The sequence below is a fragment of the Nomascus leucogenys genome, chromosome 12, assembly GCF_006542625.1.
Source record: "Nomascus leucogenys isolate Asia chromosome 12, Asia_NLE_v1, whole genome shotgun sequence".
NCBI classification, from domain to species: Eukaryota; Metazoa; Chordata; class Mammalia; order Primates; family Hylobatidae; genus Nomascus; species Nomascus leucogenys.
In genome coordinates this window covers 78091422-78112880 of record NC_044392.1, presented here as the reverse complement: position 1 = coordinate 78112880, position 21459 = coordinate 78091422, and the positions used below count along the sequence as shown (strand labels likewise).

At 37.6% G+C, this 21459-nt stretch overlaps 1 protein-coding gene across 4 annotated transcripts in view; it reads left to right on the top strand.

Moving 5' to 3' along the window:
• The window catches only part of PTBP2 (polypyrimidine tract binding protein 2), an 86937-nt gene that overhangs the window by 1381 nt on the left and 64097 nt on the right, over nt 1-21459 (top strand). For all 4 annotated transcript variants that reach the window (XM_003260089.3, XM_012500553.2, XM_012500552.2 and 1 more), the window contains exon 2: nt 578-608. In XM_003260089.3, coding sequence (XP_003260137.1) covers nt 578-608 — 31 coding nt within the window. The remainder of the gene's footprint in view (nt 1-577; nt 609-21459) is intronic.

Sequence of the window (21459 nt, the reverse complement as noted above, 5' to 3'; positions counted from 1 at the left end):
AGTATTTGAAGAAGCAAAAATTTGGTTAAGCGCCTAGAGTTTGGTGTTTTTTAAAAGATATGAAGAACAAGATTTTATAAAAGTTAACACAGTCTTAGAGAATTCAGATCATCCTAGATGTTACCTAAAGATTATTTTCCAGATGAAACAAATCCAGAAAAGTTCAATATTCCCCCCAGATCAACACAGAAATTGATGTCAAAACTTGCACTAGAATTCATGTTTCCTGATTCTTGGTTCCTATGGCGACTACTAAAGAGTTTAAGCGTTAAATTATTAATCTCAGTATACTGGCATTGTAGAAATGGCATAGTGTTTTGGGTTTTGTTCTTTTTGGCTATTGAATGTGTTGTTAAAAAATACCACAAGTTGTCTCACGTTTGAAAGTTACTTTTAGAAAACCAGGTTGATAACAGTACAGGTAAGTCACTGACCATCTGTGGTATTTTTTTCCCCATCTGTGTGTGAGTGGCTGGAAGATTTATGAATGATGAACTATCCTAAAAAGTTTTAGAGCCAAAGAGTGAGTGATTAGAAGAATAACAGGAAGTTGAAACTATTTATTTTTTCTTCGCAGAATCGTCACTGAGGTTGCAGTTGGTGTGAAGGTAGGAAAATACTATGTTTGAAACTGGGATTGTTGGATCTACTATTATCATAATTACTGGAAAATTTTAGCTTTTGCTTTTGAAAACTATAATGTAGCTAACAAAACCCAAGTGTAAAATGTTTCCTTTCATTTGTAAAGTTGGACCATATAAACAGTTTGTAATCACCATAAGTTTTTCTAGAACTGGCAGTCTGTAAGAATAACCTTTTAAAGTAAGTATGAATGATCAAGAAACTAAAAATGCTTTCACACATGGCTTCTTGTAATATAAAACGATACCCCAATTTTCTGAGGGGAAATAATGATTTTAAATGGACGGTAAGTGGTTTGACCTATATCTTATAATTTTGTTAATCTAAGTTTTTTGTTTTCTTTTTTTACTTTTTGGTCATATGAAAATGAATATATTTTGGTAAATAATGAGGCACATTAGGAATGAATTATCCTGATCCTTAAAAAGAAAGTTTTTGAGGCAGTTAGCTTCAAATTTGAATTAGAAGTTAAGAGCTGTTTTGTCTATTAAAGAAAGGCTTTATGGTAGAGATCCTTTGGAATCCTTCCTTTTTGGCTAAGAAAACTACTCGTCGTTTAAACTTTAGTTTTAATGCTTAACATTTTCTTGAGTACTTCAAACTTTTAATGTCATGATGTATTGTAATTTTTTTCGTTTGTTTGTTTTTGAGATGGATCCTCTCTCAGTCGCCCAGGCTGGATGCAGTGGCATGATCTTGGCCCACTGCAACCTCTGCCTCCTGGGTTCAAGCAGTTCTCCTACCTCAGCCTCCTGAGTAGCTGGGATTACAGGTGCCCACCACCATGCCCAGCTAATTTGTATTTTTAGTAGAGACGGCGTTCCACCCTGTTGGTCAGGCTGGTCTCAAACTCCTGACCTCGTGATCTGCCTGCCTCGACCTCTCAAAGTACTGGGATTACAGGTGTGAGCCACCGTGCCCGGCGTGTAGTGTGTAGTGTCATTTTTCATTTGCAAGCCTGTGTCCTGAGAGGCTGTCTGCTTAGTCCAGTGATGCTGGCTGTTCAAACATTTTTTTGGAGTTCTTAAAATTGTTTCCATAATGATGCGATGTTCTTTAGAATACTTTTGGGGATGGTACTGTGTTTTCTTGCTTATTTTCTGACCTCTTACCTACAGTGAACTAGATATTTGTCCATTCTTTAAGCTTGTTTCTTGAGTTCATTTTGTACAGACTGAAGGAGAAATAATACGCTCTTTTTGGTGATAGTATTTTCCAAGTTGAATTAGTCATGGGATTTAAAATCAGGAATAGCTAAAGAGTACAAAATGGTAGATGTCGTAGGTTTCATCTAAACAGATTTCTGTAAATTTTGTAAAAGAATAAATGATACAAGTGTGAGTTGTCCACTATTAGTGGAAAAGGAGAGGAGTTTGTAGACAAGGCTCAGAATGAATAGACAAAAAAACTGAGGAGACTCGGAATAGGATGTCCAGATGTAATGTATTGGTTACACCATTTTTTTTTTTTTTTTCTGAGACAGAGTCTCACTCTGTTGCCCAGGCTGGAGTGCAGTGGCACGATCCCGGCTCACTGCAAGCTCCACCTCCCGAGTTCACTCCATTCTCCTGCCTCAGCCTCCCGAGTAGCTGGGACTACAGGCGCCCGCCACTACGCCCGGCTAATTTTTTGTATTTTTAGTAGAGACGGGGTTTCACCGTGTTAGCTAGGATGGTCTCGATCTCCTGACCTTGTCGTTAACACCAGTTTTTTATTAGTTGTTTGAGGAGAACACTTTAGAAGATGATAAAAAAAATTGCAAACCATTTTTAAAAATCCATTGTTTAATATGAAAGTCTGAATAATTAAAGTTAATTTTCTGGAATAATGGTTAAGAATTTTTGCTTTGGTGTCAGGCCTATGTACAAGTAATTAAGTGTTCTTTAAAACTTAAAACATTTGTAAATTTGCTTTAAAGACACTGATGCATGTGCATGTTTAAAAAAATCAGGCTGGCCGCGGTGGGTCACGGCTGTAATCCCAGCACTTTGGGAGGCCGAGGCAGGCGGATCACAAGTTCAGGAGATCGAGACCATCCTGGCTAACACGGTGAAACCCTGTCTCTACTAAAAATACAAAAAAGTAGCTGGGCATGGTGGCGGAATCCTGTAGTCCCAGCCACTCGGGTGGCTGAGGCAGGAGAATGGTGTGAACCTGGGAGGCAGAGGTTGCAGTAAACCGAGATCACGCCACTGCACTCCAGCCTGGGTGACAGAGTGAGACTCCATCTCAAAAAAAAAAAAAAAAAAAAAATTCAAACTGATTCACAGTTATTTTTTTATTTCTTAGGTGTAGGTAATTGTGTTAAAATTTTGTGCCTTTTTTCTTGAAATTATTAATTTATATATCAGCACACATATAAACATCTTTATTTCTTTATTTACATGATTGAATTAAACTATTGTTTTGGCCCACATCTTGCCTTTTTTTTTTTTTTTTTTTTTTTTTTTGAGTCTGAGTCTCCCTCTGTCATCAGGCTGGAGTGCAGTGGCACGATCTCGGCTCACTGCAACCTCTGCCTCCTGGGTTCAGGCGATTCTCCTGCCTCAGCCTCCCTGGTAGCTGGGACTACAGGTGCCCGCCACCATGCCAGATTAGTTTTTTTTTTTTTTTTGAGACGAAGTCTCGCCCTGTCTCCCAGGCTGGAGTGCAGTGGCGTGATCTCTGCTCACTGCAGCCTCTGCCTCCTGTGTTCACACCATTCTCCTGTCTCAGCCTCCCGAGTAGCTGGGACTACAGGCACCCGCCACCACACCCGGCGAATTGTTTTTATTTTCAGTAGAGACAGGGTTTCACCATGTTAGAGAGGATAGTCTCGATCTCCTGACCTCATGATCCGCCTGCCTCGGCCTCCCAAAGTGCTGGGGTTACAAGTGTGAGCCACCGCGCCTGGCCAAAACGCCAGACTAATTTTTGTATTTTTAGTAGAGACGGGGTTTCACCATTTTGGCCAGGATGGTCTTGATCTCTTGACTCCATGATCCGCCTGCCTTGACCTCCCAAAGTGTTGGGATTACAGGCTTGAGCCACCATGCCTGGCCCACATCTTGCCTTTAAAAAAAATAGCTTTATTGAGATATAATTTGACATAAAATAACCTACCCATATTAAATATGGTGAAACCATCACCACAATCAAGATAATGAACATCTGTCACTCCCCACAGTATCATCTTGTGCCTTTGTAGTCCCTCCTTTCTGCTTTTCTTTCCCCAAGGAACCACTGATCTGCTTTCTGTCACTATAGATTAGTTCACACTTTTTATAGAATTTTAGGTAAATGTAATCATATGGTATGTACATTTTTGGTCTGGGTTAGTCCACTCAGAATAATTATTTTGAGATTCACCCATGTTGTGTTTCAATAGTCCATTCTCTTTTATTGCTTAGTAATATTACACTTCATGGCTATACAGCAATTTGTTAATCCGTTCAAGTCTTGAGGGACATTTGTATTTTCCATTTTGAGCTAATAAAAATGTAGTTGTGAACATTCCTGTGCAAGTCTTCATTTCTCTTGGTGGGGGGGGCGGGGCTATGATTGGAAAGTCTGGATCATGTGGTAGGCATATGTTTAACTTTTTAAGGAACTGCAAACTTTTTAAAAGTAGTTGTACCATCTTACATTGCCATCAGCAGGATATGAAATTTCCAGTCCTTCCACAACCTCTCTAATGCCTGTTATCTTGTCTTTTTGATTATAGACATTGTGGTGTATATGAAGTGATACTTCATTGTGGATTTAATTTGCATTCCTCTAATATCTATGATGTTGAACATCTTTTCGTGTGCTTTTTGTCAACTGTTATCTTTGGTGAAGTGTCTGTTTATATCTTTTGCCCAACTTTTTATTTGGTTATTTATTTTAAATTGAATTTTGAGAGGTCTTCATTGTGGTTATAAGTCCTTTATCAGATATATGGCCTGCAAATATTTTCTGCCACTCATCTTCTCATTCTCAGCATTGTCTTTTAAAGAGCAACAGTTATTAATTCTGATGGACTCTACCAGTTTTTTCTTTTATGAATTGTAGTTTTGGGGTCTTGTCTGAGCCATTTTTGCCTGGCTGTAAGCCATGAAGATTTTTTTCCTTTTGTTTGTTAATAATAATAATTTTTTTTTAGAGACAGGGCCTGACTTGTCACCCAGGCTGGAGTGCAGTGGTGCAATTGTAGCTCACGATAACCTTGAACTCCTGGACACAAGGGCTCCTGCTTCAGCCTCCCAAGTAGCTAGGACTACAGGCACACAGCACCATGCCCAGCTAATTTTTAAATTTTTTTATAGACCTGGGGTCTCTCTGTTTTGCCTAGGCTGGTGTTGAACTCCTGGCCTCAAGCGATCTTTCTGCCTCAGCCTTCTAAAGTGTTGAGATTAAAGGCATGAGCCACTACACTTGGCCACCTTTGTTTTCTAATAGAAGTTTTATACTTTGGTTTAACATTTAGGTCTCTTTCATTTTGACTTAATGTTTTGAATATGGTACAAAGTGTGGGTCAGAAGTATTTGGTTTTGCATGGGGACATCCAGTGTTTACAGCATCATTTGTTGAGAAGACTATCCTTTCTCCATTCATTTAGCTTTGCAGCTTCATGAAAAATCAGTTATCTCTGTATGTTTGATTTTATGTCCGTACTCTACTCTTTTGTATTGACCCATTTTCCTTTACCTAGATGCTGGAAACATACTGTCTTAATCATTGTAGCTTTATATTGAGGCTTGAAACCACTTACTTAGTCTTGGCCCTCCAACTCTGTCCTTTTTCAAAGTTTTTAACTCTTCTGAGACCTTTGTATTTTCATATGAGTCAGTTTTTACAAAAACTGCTTGGATTTTACTGGATTTGACTTGAATCTGTAGAGCAATTTGGGGAAAATTGGCATCATGACTACAATTGATGTCTCTATTAGGTCTTTAATTTCTTTAAGCAGTGTTTTCTTTTTCAGTGCACAGGTTTTGTGCATTGTTTGATTAGATTTATCCATAAGTATTTTATGTATTTTGAAGTATTGTAGATGATATTTAAAAAACTTAATTTCCAGTTATTTGCTAGTGTATAGAAATGATTATGGCATATTGCTCTTATGTTCTGAACCTTTGCTAAACTCATTTAGTAGATCTAATAGTTTTTTTTATATATTCCATCAGATTTTCTTGAGAGGGAGTCTCAGTCACCCAGGCTGGAGTGCAGTGACGTGATCTTGGCTCACTGCAACCTCCGCCTCCTGGGTCAAGCAGTTCTCCTGCCTCAGCCTCCTAAGTAGCTGGGACTACAGGTGCACACCACCATGCCCAGCTAATTTTTGTATTTTCAGTTGAGGCAGGGTTTCACCATGTTGGCCAGGCTGGTCTCGAACTCCTGACCTCAAGTGATCCACTTGCCTAGGCCTCCCAAAGTGCTAAGATTACAGGCGTGAGCCACCACCCCCAGCCTATACCATTACATTTTCTACATAGACAATTTATACCCAATTGTTTTAAATAGTTTTCTTCCTTTTCTATCTGGATGCCATTTTTTGTCTCCTTTTTCTTGTCTATGGTATCCAGTACAATGTTTAATAGAAGTGCTGAGAGAATATCTCTACCTTGCTCCTGATATTAGGGTGAAAACTCTAAAATTTCTTCCTTAACTGATACAGTTCACTAGTGAAGCCATGTGGGCCAGATGTTTGTTTTCTTTGTCGGGAGGTTTTAAACTACATATTCAACTTATTTAATAGATAAAGGGCTACTCAGTTTGTTTAGTTCTTCTTGAGTGAACTTTGGTAATTTGTGTCTTCTGTAGAACTAGTCCATTTCCTTTAAGTTGCTGAATGTATTTGCATAGAGTGGTTCATGATACTACTTTTTTTTTTTTTTTGAGACGGATCCTCACTCTGTCGCCCGGGCTGGAGTGCAGTGGCACCATCTCAGCTCAATGCAACCTCCGCGTCCCGGGTTCACGCGATTCTCCTGCCTCAGCATCCCAAGTAGCTGGGATCACAGGCACACACCACTACACCTGGCTAATTTTTTGTATTTTTAGTAGAGACGGGGTTTCGCTATGTTGGCCAGGTTGGTCTTGAACTCCTGACTTGTGATCCGCCCACCCTGGCCTCACAAAGTGCTGGGATTACAGGCGTGAGCCACTGCGCGCAGCCACAATACTACATTTTTACACTTTTGATATCTGTTGAATCCTTAGTGATGTCAGCTTTCTCATTCCCAATATGGATAATTTGTGTCATCTTTTTTCCTTGTCTGTCTGGATTGAAGTTCATTGATTTTATTAATCTCCAAAATACCAGCTTTTGGTTTCATTGAGTTTTCTCTGTTGTTTTTCTGTTTTCTATTTTATTGATTTCTGCTGTTCTTATTTTGTTTTGCTTTGTGTTTAGTTTGATCTTCATTTTCTTTTTTTTTTTTGAGACGGAGTCTTGCTCTGTCGCCCAGGCTGGAGTGCAGTGGTGCAATCTCGGCTCACTGCAAGCTCCGCCTCCCGGGTTCACACCATTCTCCTGCCTCAGCCTCTCCAAGTAGCTGGGACTACAGGCGCCCGCCACCACGCCCGGCTAATTTTTTGTATTTTTTAGTAGAGACGGGGTTTCACTGTGGTCTCGATCTCCTGACCTCATGATCCGCCCGCCTCAGCCTCCCAAAGTGCTGGGATTACAAGCGTGAGCCACTGTGCCCAGCTGATCTTCATTTTCTACTTAGTTAACATTGAAGTTGATGTCATTAACTTGATACTTTTACTTATATAGGGGTTTAGTGCTATATGTTTCCCTTTTAAGTACTGCTTTCATGGCATTCCCCAAATTTTGATGTGTATATTTTTATTCACTTCAAAATACTTTTTTAAAAAATTTCTTGCACCCATGGGTTATTGGGAAGTATGCTATTTATGTTATTTAATTTCCAAATATTTGGAGTTTTCTGTATATCTTTCTGTTATGTGTTCGTAATTTTAGTTTTATTCTGGCCAGAGAACATATTTTCTAAGACTTGGATCTTTGTAAACAGGGAGACTTGTTTTATGGTCCAAATATATGTTGTTAGGTATTCACTGAATACTCTGATGATTCTCTGCAGATTTGGAGAAATCTCTGTGCAGCTCTTTTCTCTGGTACTTTGACCTGTAAACTCTAGTTACTTTGGTCTTCTCAGGCTCTCGGCTCTTTCACAATTAAAGTAGTCTTTGAGGCTCAGCCTGCTTTGCTCATAGCTGTGCTATGGCCTGGACACTCAAGGGAGTAAGCTGAGGCAAACGTGGACTCATTTGTTTTCTAACTTTCAGAGATTATTGTACATCATTGCCTGATCTCCAGTGTCTTGAAAAGCAGTTGTTCTGTATATTTGCTTGATTGTTTGGTGTTGTTTTGGCAAGGCAAATCTGGGTCATGTTATTCTATCTTGACTGGAAGTAGAAGTCCGCTGGTTTTTTTAATTACATAATATGGTCTCAGCAGTTGTAGATCTACCTCATACTTTGTTAATGACAATGGAGGATACTCTTGTGTGGCTGCACCACAGTGTAGTTACTGGACATACCACAATTTAGTTTCCTACATTGATGGACATTTAGGTTTGATTCCAGTTTGTCGTTATAACGTGTGGACATATTTAGAATAGAAGTAAAAATGCTGTGTCAAATGAAATTTATACTTAAAGAGTTACTGAAAACCACAATGCCAGAACACTCATTTGTTTTTCACAAGTGTGTATGGGAGTGCCTATTTTTCCATATCCTTGGCAATTCTAGGTTTTATCAAAATTTAGAATACTAGCTTATTTTACAATAAAAATTATTTTGTAATTTATATTTTGAAATGGGTGCGCTTTTTCAAATTTGGCTATTTATATTTCATTTTCTGTGAACTGCCTGTGTACTGGACCTAGTTTAATGGTCATCTTTATCTTATCACAGTTCTTTGTATAAAAAAATTGATTTCATATGCATTGTAGATATTTTTTCTTTGAGTTTTTTTTTGCTTTTTTGATATTCTTTGTATAGTTTTAGGCATATATATATATTTGAATTAAGTGATTTCACTTTTTAAAATCCATTTGATATGTAAACGTTTTTGGCCTCAGCTTCTCCATCTTTAAAATTAGGATCTTAATAGTTCCACAAACTAGGTCTAATGTTAATGTATTTACATTTAGAATATCCAAGTTTTTATGGCTTTAGGATACAAATGAAATCTCATTTTCCATTATTTTATAAATTTGCTGTATTCAGCTTTTCTTGATTTTAGACTTTTTTTTGTTAGCCCAATGAGACTATTAAGAAAGAATATTTGTGAGTTTGTAATAGGAGATTTGTTGCATTTCCTTAAAATGGCTTTTTTATTCTTCGTAATTTGTAACGTCGGGGTGTCATTTCTGTACTCTTAACCATTTTGCCAATGTGAAGTCCTTGCAAAGTAATGGGCCTATTACTTGGGAAGACAGAATTGTATGAAATGACTGTAGAATAATTCAGGATGGTCCCCAATACGGTAAAATGTTAACTTTTTACATGTAGATTTTAAGTATGGTGAAATTTGTAGCAGTGTTCTTTAGTAAGTTAACTATTAATATATCAAGACCTATAACTGGACAACTAATAACCTATTTCTTAAAATACTAGCATTTTCTAAGTATTCTGAAAGTACTGGTTGTAAATTGCTCAACTCACGATTTAAATTATAATATGACTATTGAATTCACCATCATTGGCTTGCATAGAAAATTACAATCAAATAATGCTAAATGTAACTTTTTTGGTAATAGTTGAGTGTAACTGGTTGTTCATTACAGATGTGTTATTCAAAACTTTGGGTTTTTGGGTTTTGACTTTTCTTAAAATACTTTTCTTAAATGCTACTTAATGCTTTTTCTAAGGTATTTTTATTAGAATTTCAATTAACAGATATTTTAATGTCTGCGAAATGACAGTACTATGTTAGAAATTGATGTATTGGCTCCTTGAGGGCAGTGACCCTATTTGTTATGTTTGTTCCTCCATCATTAATAGTACACGTATTAAATAGTGCATACACACTTAATATTTAATAACTCTTAGAAGTGTCATAGGCTTTAATATGCTCATACTATAATGAGCCATTTATCAATAAAAAGATAAATACCAAGACTATGTCTTTTAGGACTTCATCTAGTTAGGGAAATAAGGACTCAAGGTTTTAATTAAGTGCTATATGGCTACAGTAGGAAAGATTGGTTTGGGTTGGTAGGCTCAGAATAGTGGTCTGTGACCTAGCTAGATTGGGAGATAGGAGAAGGAGGGGAGAGCATTAGGCATTGAGAGAATGACATAACCGAAGTTGTGTCTATAGGTTGGCATAAATTTACAGCCATTGATAGTGAGTTGAATAATTTGGCCTTTATGGCTAACAGCTTGTATACAGATATGAGAGAAAAGATAGAATGGCAGATAGGTTATATAGAAGGCCTCAATTACAGGTTGTGAAATTTGTACTTCATCTAGTAGGCATTATTCTATATACCTGTAATTTTTCCACATAAAAGTAGCTCATTATTCTGCTTTTTTTTTTTTTTCGCTATAGCAAATTTATTGTAACAACACAAATGTATTATCTTATAGTTTTGTAGGTGAGAAATCTGACACAGATGGGCTAAAATCAAGGTGTTAGCAGGGCTGTGTTCCTTTTTTGCAGGATCTGGGGGGAATTTGTTTTCTTGACATAACTCGGCTCTTAGCCTCATCTTCAAAGAAGCAATGGCAAAGAAGACTGTCTCACATCACATCACTCAGACACATTCTTGTGCCTCCGTTTCCCACTTACCAGGGACCTTGTGATTACAATGGGCCCAACTACATAATTCAGGATAAATGTTTAAATTACAGATTAATGAAGTGGCAACTGAAACGAGTTTTAACCTATTCACAAGAAAGGGCTTTGCTGGAGTGGTGGCTCACACCTATAATCCCAGAACTTAGGGAGGCTGAGGCAGCAGATGGCATGAGCCCAGGAGTTTGAGACCAGCCTGGTCCGCATAGCAAAACCCTATTTCTACAAAAACTTTTAAAAATTAGATAGATCTGGTGGCATGGGCCTGTAGTCCCAGCTACTTGGGAGGCTGAGACAAGAGGATCACCTGAGCCCAGGCGGCAGTGAGCTGTGATTGTATCACTACACTCCAGCCTGGGCGAGAGGAGATCCAGTCTCAAAAAAAAAAGGAAAAGGGCTTTCCTGAGGGTCAAATGAAGTACAGTTGACCCTTGAACAACATGATTTTGAATTACACAGGTCCACTTATGCATGGATCCACTTATACAGAATTTTCTTCTCCCTCTTCCACCCAAGACAGAAAGACCAACTCGTCCTCTTCCTCCTCAGCCTACTCAGTGTGAAGACAGTGAGGATGAAGACCTTTATTATGACTGATCTCCAAAAAGATTGGCTTCAATATTTCATGGAGTGCTATGAATTAGAATCCTGAGTCGCTATATTGTTAATTATTTTAGTCTCTTGGTCTATGTGTGTTCCTAAACTGTAGTAGCTTTCTTAATTTAGTTCTAGGCATACTACATTAGGGGATAAGGTGGTTAGGTGATATTTTCACTTTAAAAGTAATAAGGTGTCAAAGAAAGTTATCAGAAGAGATTTTTTTGAGCAGTACTTCTTTTTTATAACTATTATAATGAATTTTAGACCCAATAGTATCATGAACCATTGTGTATCTATCATTCAGTCCCCAAAACCATCAGCAACCCATAGCTAAAACGATGGTATCCACACTCTGCTTTTCCACTTCTGTTATTTTGAGATAAATTTCAGATATTCATATTGTTTTATCTGTAAAGGCTTCAGTGTATATCTTTAAAGAATAAGGACTCTCCTCTCTCTTTTCTTTTTAAAATATAATCAAAAGACTATTAGGACACACACACACATTAAGTTACTTCATATTATAAAATGTCAAATTTGTATTAAATTTGTCTCATAAATTGTCTCATAAAAGTCATAGTATTTTTATAGGGTTTTTTTTTGTTAGTGGGGGAAGGAGTCAACAATAAAATAAGATCAGCAAATTTAACAGGTCGTTATTACCTCTTAAATATCTTTTAATGTACAAGTTCTCCGTCCCTGTTTTTTTTTTTAAGTTGCATTTCATTTGTTGAAGAAAACTGGTTATTGGTCTTACACAGATGCCTATAGACTACATTTACTGATTGCGTTATGATTTTGTAATTTAGTATGTTCTCCATATTTCCAGTAAATTGGTAGTTAGATCTAGAGACTTGGTCAGGTCTCTATTTTTTTGGTAATATTTTTAAGTGGTGGGTTTTTATTTCTGTTAGACATGGTTTCTGACTTTTCGTGTATGTCATGTTTTTCCCAAGAACATTTCTTATACTTTACCTTGTTTGTGGCATAGTCTGTGCTCGATAATTGTCTCCTTTTTTTTTCTTTCCCTGTTTTTTGAGAGACAGAGTCTCGCCCTGTTTCCCAGGCTGGGGTGCAGTGGCTCAGTCTCAGCTCTGCAACATCTGCCTCCCGGGTTCAAGCGATTCTCCTGCTTCAGCTTCCCAAGTAGCTGGAACTACAGGCGCCTGCCACCACACCTGGCTAATTTTTGTATTTTTAGTAGGGATGGGGTTTCACCACGTTGGCCAGGCTGATTTCGAACTCCTGACCTCAAGTGATCTGCCCACCTTGGCTTCCCAAAGTGCTGGGATTACAGGCATGAGCCACTGTGCCTGGCCAATAAGTGTCTCTTAATGAGTATTCTTAAAGGATATCTAAAAAGAAATGTAACTTAAAATTCACATAATAGTAATACTATACAATGTTAACATTTAATGTAAGTTGGAACTATTGATGGTGGACAAGAATGTTTTCTTGTCAAGAACATATGATTTAGAATGAAAAGATGAGGGTTTGACTTTTACAGCATTGAACAGGTTAACCTCTGAGCTGCAGTTTTATACATTTTTAAATGGTTTTAGTTGTACCTACCTCTAAAATTATTTTGAATGTTAGATGAGATAAGGAAAAGACTTACGCTGAAAGGATGAGAATGGTGATTGTTGTAGTTCTTTAATCTGTAAATCTACATTTGGAGGGAACACTTTTATGGAAATCAAATACTTTAAATTAATTTCTAAGAGATCCTGGAGTTCAGGTTAAAAATAGCTGCAGACAGCACTAAATGTCTTTATTAGTGAACAAAAAAATAAAAATAACTTTGAATTTAGCACAGAGAAACAAAGAGATGAAAATAGCAGAAGGGTTAAAAATGTGTTGGAAAGGAAGAGAAGTTCTAACGAGTACCTAATTAGAGTTCCAGAAAGAAATTAAAGATTGCAGAAAGGCAAAATTTGAAATGCTAAAAAGGCTGACAATTTTTCAGAATTGGTGAGCTATATGAGTTCTTAGATTTACGAGGCTCAAGAAAACCTGGACACATAACAGTGAAAGAGCAGAGCACCAAAGACATAGAGATCTTTATAGCAGCCAGAGAAAATCAGATTCCCTGAAGAATAAGAACTAGAAAGTCCCAATATGCTTCATCAGCATAGGCATCCAGAAGATAGTGGAATAATATTTTCAATGTGTCGAGTGAAAATAGCTGCCCACCTATTATTTTATAGTCAGCTAAATTATCATATAAGGAGAAGAACAAAATAAAGACACTTTTTGAAACACGTCATTCTGCCTCCAAAAAAAGCAATTTAGGAAATGTATCAACAGACCCACTGAAGGAATTTCTGGAGCTTGTACTTCAGGAAGAAAGCCAATGACACCAGAAAGGAAGTCTGATATAGAAGTGAGGCTAATCAAGAAATTGGTAGGTCTGTGAGTAAATCTAATTACTGACCATATAAGAATGTAATAGCAGTGACTGATAAGGGGTTTAAAAATAGAATTAAAAATATTAAATCATAACAATATGTAAGAGAGCGGTAGAGACACTGGAGTTTGAGTTCTGATGATCTAGTATTGATTGGAGCTGTGTTGTGAGTTACAGTAGCTACTAGTCATTTGTTACTGAGCACTTGACATGTATGTAGTTTAAGTTGATCTTCTACCTTAGTTGAAAAATACACATTTCTTAGCCTTAGTCTGAAAGAAGAGTGTAAAATATCCCAAGTTTTCATATTGGTTACATGTAGAGCTGATAATATTTTGGTATTTTGGGTTAAATGAAATTTATTATCTGTGTTACCTTTTCCTCTCTCTTCCTGTCTTCCTTTCTTTCCTTTTTTTAAGATAGGGTCTTGCTCTGTCCACCAGGCTGGAGTGCCATGGCATGATCATGGCAGCCTCAACCTCCTGGGCTCCAGTGACCCTCTCACCTCAGCCTCCCAAGTAGCTGGGACTACAATTGTGTGCCACCACACCTGGCTAATTTTTGAGTTTTTTTGTAGACAGCATCTCGCTATATTGCCTAGGCTGGTCTCAAACTCCTGGGCTCAAGTGATCCTCCCGCTTTAGCCTTGCAAAGTGCTGGAATTACAGGACTGAGTCTGGCCACCTTTTTCTTTCTTTCTTTCTTTTTCTTTTTTTTTTTAGGTGTAGGCTCGCTTTGTTGCCCAGGCTGGAGTACAGTGGCTCTATCTCTGCTTACTGCAAGCTCCGCCTCCTGGGTTCACACCATTCTCCTGCCTCAGCCTCCCGTGTAGCTGGGACTATAGGCGCCCGCCACCACGCCTGGCTAATTTTTTGTATTTTTAGTAGAGATGGGGTTTCACCATGGTCTTGATCTCCTGACCTCGTGATCTGCCTGCCCCGGCCTCCCAAAGTGCTGGGATTACAGGCGTGAGCCACTGCGCCCGGCCCACCGTTTTCTTTTTACTTTTAAAAATGTGGCTAACAGAAATTTATGAGATTATATTTATGGTTCATACTACATTTCTTTTGGACAGTGCCAGAGTGAATCAGATAAGCTTGCATTTTAAAATCCTAAGGGTGAATGCAATAGAGATAGAACGCAAATAATTGGGGAGGGGGGTTGACTGAAATTAAAGATGTATAATCCAAAAGAAGGCAAAAAAAAAAAAAAAAAAGGAAAGACACAAAGTGAGCTTATATGTTAATAGTGTGGAAAGGTTCTATGAAGGGTTTCTTAGAGCCTTTAAAGGTAGAATTTTCTTGTCTGGTTCCAGGAAAGAGTGGCATTGTTTTTGTTCACTTTTAAAGCTACAAAAACAAGTAATGATGAGGAAAATTGGGACATGTTGAGGAAGTAAGTAATTTTTTGGAATGTAGGTTGAGTTAGAATAGCAGAAGACAAAATTTAAAAAGTAGTTTTTGACAGTAATATGGAGAGCTTTGAGAGCAAAGGATTTGCAGTGAGAACCTTTGAAAATTGAACCTGCTTTCTCCTATCAGTATTTATGTTTAAATAAACTTGATTCTTTGTATTGTTATATGTTTGCATAACTGCTGTTGTAGTAACGTTTCTTTTTTTTACTAGCTTGCTTTCAAGTCACGCTGTTGATTAAATATTTATGGGCCATTTTAAGGCTTCTAATCTTTATTTGTGATGAACTTTTGAGGAAGAGTTAGGTTTTATAAGTGTTGAACTCCAATAAACACAGTTCCACTTTCCTTAACTTCTCAGAAAGATACTTTGCTATTTGATACAGATAATTGTCTAGGCAAGCTATTAGCAGGGTTTCAGGTAAGACATACGTGTTTGCTATTTGTTTTAAGCAAACTCTTCCCTCATTTATTCAAATTGTAGCAAACATCTACTACACCCATTTCCAGTTCTTTGTCTTAATAGTTCAACTATTATAAAAGGAGTGGTATATATATATAAACTCTTGCTTGGCTTTGGTTTGATTGAATTAATAAGGCGGGTTTTTTTTTGTTTGTTTTGAGATGGAGTCTCGCTCTGTTGCCCAGGCTGGAGTGCAGTGGTGCAATCTCGGCTCACTGCAAGCTCCCTCTCCCGGGTTCATGCCATTCTCCTGCCTCAGCCTCCCGAGTAGCTGGGATTGCAGGTGCCTGCAACCACACCTGGCTAATTTTTTGTAATTTTTTTTTGAGACGGAGTTTTGCTCTTGTTGCCCAGGCTGGAGTGCAGTGGCACTATCTCGGCTCACCGCAACCTCCCTCTCCCCGGTTCAAGCGATTCTCCTGCCTTAGCCCCCTGAGAAGCTGGGATTACAGGCACGCACCACCACGCCCGGCTAATTTTGTATTCTTATTTTTTTATTTTATTTTATTTTATTTTTTTGAGACGGAGTCTCGCTCTGTCACCCAGGCTGGAGTGCAGTGGCGCGATCTTGGCTCACTGCAAGCTCTGCCTCCCGGGTTCATGCCATTCTCCTGCCTCAGCCTCCGGAGTAGCTGGGACTACAGGCGCCTGCCACCGTGCCTGGCTAATTTTTTGTATTTTTAGTAGAGGCGGGGTTTCACCGTGGTCTCGATCTCCTGACGTCGTGATCCACCCGCCTCAGCCTCCCAAAGTGCTGGGATTACAGGCGTGAGCCACCGCGCCCGGCCTAATTTTGTATTTTTAGTAGAGATGAGGTTTCTCCATGTTAGTCAGGCTGGTCTTGAACTCCCAACCTCAGGTGATCCGCCCACCTCGGCCTCCCAAAGTGCTGGGATTACAGGCGTGAGCCACTGCGCCCGGCCTTAATTTTTTGTATTTTAGTAGAGACGGGATTTCACTGTGTTAGCCAGGATGGTCTCAATCTCCTGACCTCATGATCCGTCTGCCTCGGAAATACTTTGCATTGTTGCATTGATTGGGTTTGAGCCCCTGTTGTACTTAAGTGATTATGAATAAGTCTTTTATTCTCTGAATTTCCCTTTCCTAGTTTGTAATATTGAGCATAATAATTCCTAACTTGCATGATTGTTATGAGGATTAAATAAGACAATAATATTGGTAGGAGCTCTTTATAATCTTTCTCTCTTATGTACAATTCAAATATATGTCGGTTTAAATACCAAAATACCAGTTTTAAAAATCTGGGCTGAAATGGACACTTCTAATGTAGGAATAGTGCTTTAGAAAAGAATGTTTTGTTTCATATTCTTTTCCTAGTGTTTTATGTCTAGTAACTCATAAGGAAAAAATGATCAGATAAGTATATTTTTAAATGCTGATTACGGCATTATTTAAATAATAGAAATAACAAATTTTCAGTGATAAGAAAATGAATAAATTCTGTTCATAAACATTACAAATGTTTTTAAAATATTTTTCCTATGTGTGAAAAGTAGGATTAAAAATAACTTTGACAAATGCATACAATTTATGTGTGTCCCCAAAAGTTGGAGGGCAGTGTACCAAAATAGAGTAGTTTTCTTCAGGTTGATGGGATTTGTTTTTTATAATTCTTTATATATTTTCTCTATATTCCACATTTTAAGTATTGTATGATAGTTATTAATATTGATAAAGTTATTAATATTGCTTAATTGATTAAACACTGACATTTTCTTGTTTCTTTAAAAAACTTTGCATAACTTGATATAAATCTTTTTAATTGTACAAAAAGCACATAAAATTTACCATCTTAACCATTTTTAAGTGTACACTTAAATTGTTTAATTATTGTTATACGTACTTAATAATATTACATTGCGAAACCCATCTCCAGAACTTTTTTCATTTTGGCAAACTGAAACTCTATACTGATTTTAAAACTCCCCCTTTTGTCCTTCCCCTGGTAACCAGCATTCTATTTTCTGTGTCTATGAATTTGAGTACTTTAAATACCTCACATAAATGGAATTATACAATATAGGTTAAGCATCCCCAATCTGAAAATCCAAAGTCTGAATGCCACAAAATCTGAAACTGTTTTTTTTTTTTTTTGAGACGGAGTCTCACTGTGTCATCCAGGCTGGAGTGCAGTGGCGCGATCTCTGCTCACTGCAAGCTCCACCTCCCAGGTTCACGCCATCCTCCTGCCACAGCCTCCCGAGTAGCTGGGACTACAGGCACCTGCCACCACGCCCGGCTAATTTTTTGTATTTTTTTTTTTTTTTTTTAGTAGAGATGGGGTTTCACCATAGTCAGGATGGACTCTTATCTCCTGACCTCGTGATCCACCTGCCTCGGCCTCCCAAAGTGCTGGGATTATAGGCCTGAGCCACTGCACCCGGCCAATCTGAAACTTTTTCAGCACTTACGTGATGCTCAAAGGAAGTGCTTAGTGGAGCATTTTGGATTTTAGCTTTTCAGATTAGGAATGCTCAGGTTGTGTTTGTCCTTTTGTGACTGGCTTATATTCACTTAATATAATGTCCTCAGGGTCCATCCGTGTTGTAGCATGTGACAAGATTTCCTTCCTTTTTAAGTCTACATAGCATTCCATTGTGGTACACAAAAGTTCATTTGAAGCCCCCTGTGTCATAACTCAGGCTTCCATAACAAAATACCATAGACTGAGTGACTTCAGAAATTTATTTTCTTACAGTTCTGGAAACTGGGAAGTCCAAGATCAAGGTACCAGCAAGGCAACTTTCCTTCTGAGGCCACTTCTGTTGAAGTGAGGCCGCCATTTTACTTTGTGTGCCTCACATGACCCTTTCTTTGTGAGCACACTTTGGGGGAGTGGGTAGCAGAAGCTCTCTGGTGTTTCTTCTCATAAAGGCATTAATCCCATCATGAAGGCCCTACTCTCATGATCTCATGAAATCCCTCAGTTAACTCCTAAAGGCCCTATTTCTAAATTGTATCACATTTGAGGTTAGGACTTCAGCATGTGATTTTTGGGGAAACATAAGCATTCAGTTCATAATACCCTGCATATAGTTGACCCATACTTCTCCACTCCAGGTAATTACTATACTAAATTTGATGTTTACCATTCCCATAAATTTCTCATTTACTACATGTTTATGTATTTTTATCTTAAGCAATATATGGTTTTGTTTTGCATGTTTAAACTATAGATGTACTGTCATGCTGTATGTATTCTGTAATTTGCTCTTTTTGTTCGGTGTTTTTTTTTAAGTTTATATATATATCTAATTTCCGTTGCCATATAGTATATGATATATGAATATATCATCTTGACAAATGAGTTAATATTTGACGAGATTGATTTGTCAAATATTTTAAATTTTTTTGCATTACAAACTGCTGCTGTAAGCATTAATATGCATATTCTAACATGTTAATATTAGAGTTTCTCATAGATTGTGTCTTTTCAAATTGATTGAATATTAACATTGCTTTCATAGGTGATTGTACTAATTATACTGTTAGTGTTGCGTGTAGATTCTCGTTTCTATACATTCTTTGAAAATCGACATTGTTGGACTTTTAAATTTTGCTGATCAAATGTACATGGGAAGGATATCTTGTGTTTTTAATTTGCATTCCCTATCAATGCTTTATTTTAATGATATATTTTATTAGTTTATTGGCCATTAATGTTTCCTCTCTGTTAAATGCCTGTTTATATAGTTTGTTCATTTTCTTTTTACTGTAGTTTTATCTCTTTTTAAAATTGATTCCTGCTCAGCGCGGTGGCTCACGCTTATAATCCCAACACTTTGGGAGGCCGAAGCAGGTGGATCACTTGAGGTCAGAAGTTCGAGACCAGCCTAGTCAACATGGCAAAACCCCGTCTCTCCTAAAAATACAGAAAATTAGCTGGGCTTGGTGGTGGGTGTCTGTAATCCCAACTACTTGGGAGGCTGAGGCAGGAGAATTGCTTGAACCCAGGAGGCGGAGGTTGCAGTGAGCCACAATCCATTGCAGGACAGAGCGAGACTGTCTCAAAAAAAAAAAAAAAAAAGCATTGATTCCTAGGGGTTTTTATATACTGTGCACACTAATTGTTTTGTTAGTTTTTTGTTTTGTTTTGTTTGGTTTGGTTTTTGTTTTCGTTTTGAGAGACAGTCTCACTATGTCATCCAGGCTGGAGTGTAGTGGCTCGGTCACAGTCACTGCAGTCTTGACATCCCAGGCTCTAGCAATTCTCCCACCTTTGTTTCCTGAGTAGCTGAGACTACAGGAATACACTACTATGCCCAGCTAATTTTTCAATTTTTTTGTAGAGATGGAGTCTCACTATATTACCCAGGTTGGTTGCAAACTCCTGAGCTCAAGCAGTTCTCCCACATTGGCCTCCTAAAATGCTGAGATTACAGGCATGAGTCACTGTGCCTGGCCTGTTTTGTTACATGTCCTACAGATAACTCTCTCCACTCTGACCTGTTTTTTTTTTACACTGATGAATAGTTGTAAATTTTAGTGTGACATTTATGTTTTTCTTTTAAAAAAATATTTAACCTAAGGCCTTACATATAGGCTTGTGTATTTTATTTGAAAGTATTAAAATTTTGATTTTCACATTTATGGCCTTAATCTACCTGGAATTTATTCTTTGTGTAGCATATGGTACAGGTTTAATTATTTTTTCTATATGGATAACAAGTTTAGTATCTACTTGATTGAATAGCTCAGCTTTTCTCCAATGATCTGTTTTCTCAGGTCTTCAGGTTTCCATATATTCACAGAACCATTTCTGTGCTGTGTGTTGTAGCAGTACAACAGTGTCTTAATTACTAAGGCATCAGCATTAAGTTTTGGAATCTTGTACAGTGAGTGTCAAAACTTTGTTTTTCAAGATTGTCTTGGTGTTTTCTTCACTGTGTTTATGTTAAGATCACTTGGCTAAGTTCTGTGAAGGCTTTTTGGGTCTTATTTATACTTGCCTTAAATTTAGTAGTTAATTGGGAGAACATTATAGTTGCATTATCAAAATAAAATGGCAAATTTTTTTTAGCTGAAAGGCAGAGAGCTATAACATTTCTTTGAAGAATTTTCCACTTTCTTCTTCATGGTATTTTCCCTAAGAGACATGCTTAATGCAGAAAATATGTTAAAAGGATTTTAAACACCTTATATGTAAGGGATGAGGGAACAGGGATACTTGGACTAATATTTCAATATTTCTAAAATTATTGGTTTATTGAGTACGTTCCTAGAAAACTGTTTTACTGAGAGCTTCAAACTTCTCAGAATTGTGTAGCATTTTTGAATTCTCTCTTTTATTACTAATATCAAGCACCTATGTTTTCTCCTATTTCTTGATTTGTCTTGTCACAGAATTTATTTTACTGGTCTTTTCAAAGAACCAACCTTTTTACTTGTTTTCTTTTTTGTTGGGGGCAGTGGAGGGATTCACTTTAAGTTGATCCTGAACTCTTTATTTTCTTGTTTTAAAATGCATTCAAGGTTAAAGGTAATCAGCTGATAACTTTGGCAATTTTTTTTTTTTTTTTACTTTTAGAGTTCTCTTTTTGTTGTAAACTTCATTATAAAGGTTTTAAGCTACACAAAGTAGAGGGAATGGTATATAATACGCTCTTTTTTTTCTGTTGGATAATACTAATGCAAATCTCAGATCATTTCATATAATCTGCAGATATATCAGAATGTGTCTCTCTCTTTTATATGTGACATTGGTACCATTATAAAGTTTAAAATAATTTCTTGATGTCGTCTAATCTCCAGTATTCAGAATACTTTTTTTTCATTATTTTATTTTTCTTGCCTTTTCTCTTTTGTTGTTGTTAAATAAACTGAGTCATCTGTACAATTTCCACTTTCTGGCCAAGCACGATGGCTCATGCCTGTAATCCCAGCACTTTGGGAGGCTGAGGCGGGCGGATCATGAGGTCAGGAGATCAAGACCATCTTGGCTAACACAGTGAAAACCTGTCTCTACTAAAAATATGAAAAAATTAGCCGGGTGTGGTGGCAGGCGCCTGTAGTCCCAGCTACTCGGGAGGCTGAGGCAGGAGAATGGTGTGAACCCGGGAGGCGGAGCTTGCAGTGGCACCACTGAACTCCAGCCTGGGCGACAGAGCAAGACTCTGTCTTA